This window comes from Sinocyclocheilus rhinocerous, unplaced genomic scaffold (assembly GCF_001515625.1).
Source record: "Sinocyclocheilus rhinocerous isolate Xijiao unplaced genomic scaffold, SAMN03320098_v1.1 scaffold3326, whole genome shotgun sequence".
In the NCBI taxonomy this organism is placed as follows: Eukaryota; Metazoa; Chordata; class Actinopteri; order Cypriniformes; family Cyprinidae; genus Sinocyclocheilus; species Sinocyclocheilus rhinocerous.
In genome coordinates, this window is record NW_015666970.1 from 27,841 (window position 1) to 35,162 (window position 7,322).

The 7,322-nt window shown below is 38.5% G+C and overlaps 1 protein-coding gene across 2 annotated transcripts in view; it reads left to right on the forward strand.

Moving 5' to 3' along the window:
* The first annotated feature begins 3,298 nt into the window (after positions 1–3,298).
* The window catches only part of LOC107733322 (kinectin-like), a 28,544-nt gene continuing 24,520 nt past the window's right edge, over positions 3,299–7,322 (forward strand). The window contains exons 1-7 of one of the 2 annotated variants that reach the window (XM_016544895.1): positions 3,299–4,015; positions 4,371–4,562; positions 5,158–5,304; positions 5,715–5,845; positions 5,976–6,089; positions 6,704–6,826; positions 6,960–7,072. In XM_016544895.1, coding sequence (XP_016400381.1) covers positions 3,379–4,015; positions 4,371–4,562; positions 5,158–5,304; positions 5,715–5,845; positions 5,976–6,089; positions 6,704–6,826; positions 6,960–7,072 — 1,457 coding nt within the window. In that variant the 5' untranslated portion in view covers positions 3,299–3,378. The remainder of the gene's footprint in view (positions 4,016–4,370; positions 4,563–5,157; positions 5,305–5,714; positions 5,846–5,975; positions 6,090–6,703; positions 6,827–6,959; positions 7,073–7,322) is intronic. The other variant, XM_016544896.1, reaches the window with a different exon arrangement.

Sequence of the window (7,322 nt, forward strand, 5' to 3'; positions counted from 1 at the left end):
GAGAATAAAAGATACATTCTTAGATGTTTTTGTTAGTACGTGAACGTTATCTTACACATTTAATCTCCCCAACAGAATCATTTGAAATAAGTTTATAATGCATGTTGGCTATTCCCAATTCAGAAGAGCGCAAGAACAAATACACAAATTACAAGCACAGATAAATACAATAAAACAAAGTTACCAATAAAATAAGGTCGGTAGTATTCAGGTCCAGAAATGTCATAATTAAAGTGTAAAATAAATCTGCATAGTGTTCACTGTATAAATTAAATTTAGATTAATCTTTGTCAAAGCTGTGTTTTGTTTGATTCGCATTAATGACAGCAGCAAGTATTTATTGGCTGCTGTCCCTTTAAAGGGTTAGTTCAGTCAAAAATGAAAATTAGGCTGCGTTTCACTCACCCCCGATGCATCCTAGGTGTATATGACTTTCTTCTTTCAGACGAATCCAGTCAGAGTTATATTAAAAATTGTCTTTGATCTTTCAATGCACACAAAATGTTGTCGCACAGGCAGAAAAAATTGTCGCAGTCTGGAGCCCTGCACTGTATCATCTGAAGCCATTCCATATCTTAATGTGAGGGACAGAATTTAGGTTTACAGAAACTACACTGCAAAATAATAACTCAAAAAGATTAACAGATAACATCATGATTATTTACTGAACCCTTAAATTAATTGTATAATGAAAGCCATAAAAACAGACAATTAATCGTGATAATCGTCATAATCGACAAAGCCATAAAACAGACAATTAATCGCAATAACCGTGACTATTTTTAGACAATCAATTGTCAGCTAAATTTCATAATCGTGACAGCCCTAGCGCACGGCGCTTTTAAGCTATTTAAAAGTGAGGAAAAGAGGGAAAATTCAAACGAACTAAAAATGAACAATTGCTTTACGCCGAATTGCCATAATTTGAAAGTGAAAGTAAAATGCGCACGCCGCTTTTACAAGCCATTTAAAAGTGAAGGAAAGCAAGGAAAAGAGGGAATTCCCCCGCCCCCGCGGTGATACCGGTATTACCGGTGTTGTCACACGTCGATTAACCAGTGGGAAAATTTCCTCACCGTCACAACCCTGTTATGGAAGGTAGGTATTAGAAACACTAAATGCCATGCCATTTTTTTTTAGCTTAGGCTTCTGACCATTATGGATTAGTGTAGCCTGCATTAAAAAGTCTTGAACATAAAACAACAGGATAAAAATATAGTTGATGACTAGACATAATCATTTCATGACTCTAGACACTTCTTTGTGAAGACAGTAGCATAATACAGTGAAATATGTTCTTTAGCCATATAAATACAGTTGCCATGTGCTACAAGCTATTTAAAAGTGAAGGAAAGCAAGGAAAAGAGGGAATTCCCCCGCCCCCGCGGTGATACCGGTATTACCGGTGTTGTCACACGTCGATTAACCAGTGGGAAAATTTCCTCACCGTCACAACCCTGTTATGGAAGGTAGGTATTAGAAACACTAAATGCCATGCCATTTTTTTTTAGCTTAGGCTTCTGACCATTATGGATTAGTGTAGCCTGCATTAAAAAGTCTTGAACATAAAACAACAGGATAAAAATATAGTTGATGACTAGACATAATCATTTCATGACTCTAGACACTTCTTTGTGAAGACAGTAGCATAATACAGTGAAATATGTTCTTTAGCCATATAAATACAGTTGCCATGTGCGTGGGTAAAATTTACCCGCTGGCGCTTTTAGGTATACAGCGACCTATGGCGGTTCTAGTGTTAAAAGAAGTATACTAATAGCACACTTGAATAAACGTATTTTTCGTAAGGGGGCTTATAGCTAAATTGAACTTGTTTCATAAATGATGAACTTTGCTAAATTGACAGTTATTTTCTTGTTCATTAATGTTACATTGCTCTGATAAAAAAACAAAACAAAAAACAAAACATGTATTGTAATAAAGCACTGTATAAACAGAGGTGGACATAAGTGGTACGCAGGTGCGCATGGTTGACAGCTGTTAATGCACAATTACCATTTAAGACAAACTGTAATACTGTATACAATTTCTATTTGAAATGAAAGCATAATTCTGCTGCCGTTTTCAAAACACAATGCAAAACTGTGACATTTCATTCACTGACACTCTTCAATCGGCAGAGACAAACCCGGCAGCGCATATACTTACCTGCCGGCAACCCGCCAAAATAAAAGCCTGCTGATTTTAAGTTAGAATATGATGAAAATTCATATATTAAATACTTAATTGTATTTAATACTCCCTTTTTATTTTGAAATATAATAGTATTATCACACATTATTATTTTATTTTTTAAAAATAAAATAAATGACCACAATATTATTATCACTATTATTAATTTATTTTTTGTATAGTTATATTTAATGGATCACACTATGTGCTGTGTGAGGACCAAACCAAATCTCCAGGTGCTCTTATGAGAACAAGGCAGAAAAACTTATGTGCACCCCTGTATAAAAATAAATGTCACTTGACATGACTAACTTACACTTTTACAATTTTTAAACACATCAAATAATCTGTCAGAATGGCCAGCCCTGTGTTTCCAACTGTTTTTTTTTTTTTTTACATCTTTCAAGATTTAGATTAGACAAAATCAATAGATTTGTTCAAAACAATGAATATAACATATACAAACATATATATATATAACATTACTTGTTCCTCTAAAAGTCATTTGCACTTTATCTTATTAGTTGTTATTTATCACATTTTTAATGTTTGTCACAAAAGTGGCGAGAGCTTTTTCAAAACAGCTCAATCTGATTGGCGGGCTTTACACAATCAGGGAATCAGGACATATTGTTATAAACAAAAAGTCAGCGAATCCTCAGTCAAAACTTGCAATGTGGACCAGACTTATCATATTACTGTCAATGTGTCAATGTCGTTCCCCAAGATCAGTGATTATAAACATTTATCACACATATACAACTACCTGTAAATGCATGTAAATGCACATTTGTATCTCATTTCCATAATTACAATTTAAAATTCAAATATGTTGCATTTGTTCTTTGATTCTTACATTTCTGTCTAATTTTAACAGGGTTTACAAAATATAATCATTGTGTTTTTAACACTTTAGCCATATAAATACAGTTGCCATGTGCGTGGGTAAAATTTACCCGCTGGCGCTTTTAGGTATACAGTGACCTCTGGCGGTTCTAGTGTTAAGTAGTGTAGATATTATGCCTTTTTCATGTTTGTGTTTTAGCCGAAAGACCTTGAAATAGGTCCATATACACAACTTTGATCCTTTGTAGTTTGCATTTGTCAAGTGGCCCTATTGTCACGCATCCTGCTGAATATTTGTGCTCACTTCTGTCCTTCTGCTCTTTATTGCGTTCTTCAAGAATGGTGCTGGACATGGCTGACTCACAGTACCTGCTCATCCTGGCACCGTCACTGGTCATCGCTGTCATGTTCCTCTTTTTCTGGCTCTTCATGAAAGAGACTTCCTACGATGAGGTTCTGGCCCGCCAGAAGCGAGACCTTAAATTGCCTCCCATCAAGCCCGATACTCGTAAAAAGAACGAGAAAAAGAAGAACAAGAAGAAGGAGACCGGCGGAAGTGGAGTGGGAGGAGGTGGGGGCGGCGAGTCAGAGGAAGACCTGAGGGATTTCGATACATCTGATGCCACTAGCCCTACCTCGAATAATGAGGATTCTGAGGCGGTGCCCGTGAGTCCACCGGTTACTGCTCCGGTCCTGGCAGAACCTCCGTCCGGGATAAGAGAGAGGAAAAAAAAAGAGAAAAAGCCAAAAGCTTCTCCAGCTGCTGTCCCAACGGTTGTACCCCTTTGCCGTACAACCCCAACTACCCCTCCTGCCTCAGAAGAACCAGAAGTCAATGGCTCCAAACCTGCTGTCCATAAGGAGCAGCCCCTCCCCCTGACCAAGCAGTCCAGCCCACCGCAGCCTCAGGCCACGCCCCCTGCACCAACTGAGACTACCAGCAAAAAGAAAGCCAAGAAGCAAAAGAGTGAGTCTGGTGAGTGGACTACCTACAAACATTCCATTTGCATAACACATGTTCCTATAAGTTGTGTTGAAAATGTGCAATGTTCTCTTCCATGAGGGCAATCCAATGTACAGTATTCAACTTGTGAATAGTAAAGGCCAAAGTATACCAACACTTAGCATATGTGTACAGCTGGTTTTTGCTGCTTTGCCCAAAAATGTCCAGTTGCCGAAATTTTGGTGCACCGCTACTAAAAACCATTCAAAACCAGAACCATTCATAAACCATTCAGAACACTCTGACAAGCACCATCATTACCCTAACAACCACCCAGAACACCTTCTCATGCTCCTCTCTAAAGATCTCTAGCTCTCATTTCTCACAGAAGAGCATCCACCTGAGGTCAAGCCTGATCTTTCTCCTCCTGTGGTGAAGAAGGAGGAGCCTGTGATCACCGAGGTGGAGATAAAGGCAAAGGACGGAGCCGCCCCTGTTGCCGCAGCAGCACCGCCACCAACTGCCTCCAGCGGCAGTGGGCGTAGGAAGAAGAAACAGAAGGTGGAACCTGTCATCACGGGTAAGAAAAAACCAAAATCAGACAAACTAGAGAGGTTAAAATTCTCAGTTGAGTCAGTGAATCAGTAAAGTAGGCATCTGGTCTGTGAGATCTATGGCAAGATTTTATAACCTAAAGCCAATGTTGCACTATATAAAAGGGCTAGTTCAAATCTATCATGTGCTCACTGTCATGTTGTTCCAAACCATATGACTGGCTTGCCTCCAAGGAGCACAAATGGAGATGTTCTAAAGATGTTCTAAATGCTGCTCTTTTCTCTGTTAGAAAATTATACCATGAACAGGGGTTGTGATGCTCCAAAACGAGCAAATAAGCACCATAGAAGTGGTCTATATGCTTTCATATCTCACTTGGGTAAATTCAAACTGCATATTTGAGAAATATTTTCATGAGTTCTATGGACTACTGTAGAGCATTGGAAGTGTCCTTTCTCATTCACTGTTATTGTATGGAAAAGAGCAGCATGAACATTCTTTTAAACTTCTCCTTTTGTGTTCCATTGAAGAAACAAAGTTAAACCGGATTGGAACAACATGATGAGTAAGTGATTTTAGTTTTGTGTAAAGTATAGCTTTAATAATTGCTGTGGTTTCAGTTAATGAGGCGCATGTCCAGTCCTCAGCCCCGGTCACTGACTCCACCACCTCGACAAACCACCAGAGCAACCAAAACAATGAGGCTCCGCCCCCTGCTCCTGCACCCACCAAACATGGCAAGAAACAAAAGAGCGAAACCAACAAAGGTACTTGGCATCTTTCATACACCTTTTTTTTTTGGCTTGTTTTTTATTTTTTTATTTTTTTACACAAAATGGGGGGTCTAGCCAGATTTGAATTATTTAAAAAATGTATTGATACTTTGCCATGTTTAATGAGTTATAAGTATATTCATAATCTGCATTCTCCACCATCTTGGAATATTTGTTCCACTGAGCTTGTCACAATACACAATGGGATGGTCTGTTCCACAAAGGATGTAGGAAAATGCTGCCTTAGAAATTGGCCTAAAGAAGGCATATTAGGAAACAGCACAACCTATGATCCCATAAAATACTGCCTACGGAGGGTTTGAAATTGTGATTTTTTTATTTATTTTTTTTCCTGGTGGCCTACGGCTTGAACAGGTGGCTAATACGTGTCTGTTTTTGTGCAGAGAACTGTGAGGTGAAGCTCAAGGAGCTGCTGGCCAGTCTGAGTGGACTCGTGCTGTCAGATTCTGATGTGGTCAGTCTCGTCTCGCTGCTCCGAGACAAGAGTCCCAACGCTTTGGACAGCTGGTATAAGGTTAGAAGATTAGGTTGACTTTTGTTTTTTGTTTAGTGTTTTTTGCTATCATGCAGTAATGAAATGTGGTCTATAGTGAAAGCTTGAGTCGTCAGATTTCTGATGATTTTTTCTGGTTTCGCTTTCTCAGTCTGCAGCTAAGTTTGAGCCCTCGGCCCAGCAACTCGCAGAGAAAGATCGTCTTCTGAGCACGTTACAGGAGGAGGTGTCTATCGCCAAGGGCAAAGTCAAACAGTTAAGCCAGGTTAGTAAATTATTTCACTTATATTTCCTGATGTGAGTACCAGGCTTCCCGGTTTTGAAATGTGTGGCACTTTTCATGAATAAGGTACAAATTGGTTACTCATTATATATTTTTAAGTTCCTCTATCACAATAAAAAAAAAAAATGCATAAATACATTAAATCTGTGCACCCAAAAATGTAATTCATTTGAACCCTTATCTTAATCTCATTCAATTTTCAGCCCTGTTACCAGAAGTTTTCAGTTGGTTTATTGGTTAATTCATTAAATGTTTGTTTACTTAATGTTTATTACTAAAATAATCATTTCAGGGTTGTTATCACTATTCAGACATGTTACCAAAATTTGCAAACCTCATATAAAATAAACCTGCATATAATATTTAAATTAATTTGAGAAAAAAGTTCTGAATAATTAAAATATTTCTCAATTTTTCTGACTAAAAATTAAAATGGTCTTTTTATGACTTTTTTTTATTTCAAGCCCTTTTTTTTTGCAAAGTGCCACATAAACATGCTCTCGGTATGACACAATATAGAAAATAAGTAACATAAATATGGTGTAAAAATATGAATATGACTGAGCTTGGTAGTAATTTATTGACTGGGACTTCAGGAACTGCAGGCTGAGAAGCAGAAGACGGGCTGCGTGGAGTCTGTGCTGCATGAACATCGTGTTGCCAGAGAGAAAGACATCATGCAGGTGAAAGCTCAGAGCTACCAGGAGATGCAGATTAAGGTAATCAATCTCTTTGACCGATAAGACTTAGTGGTCTAACCATGCAAGTCATAATAGAGCATAAGAAAGCATGCTTGATGTGGTATGTTTATGTGTAAGAACATGTAATGACAAGTTACCTTTCTCTCTGCAGTTCCAACAATTAAGAGAACAGCTGGAAGGACAGATCGCACGACTGCAGCAGGAAAACGGCATCCTGAGGGATGCTGTGGAGAGATGCTCCACCACCAACCAGATGGAGAACAAGTGAGTCCCGCCAACTCCCAAATTCCTCTCCTTTGGTCCACTTATAGTGTCAAGATTCATAATATAGTATTTCAAGATCATCCATCAAATAAGGCTGTGTTTTTGTTTAATGTGTTTTTTTCAGGCAGTCATCCGAGTTGAATAAACTGCGTTCGGAATGCAACGGCCTTATGAAAGAGCTAGCAGAGACCAAAAACAAGCTGCAGCAGGAAGAGTTGCAACGGAGGGGACTAGAAGTCACACAGATGTG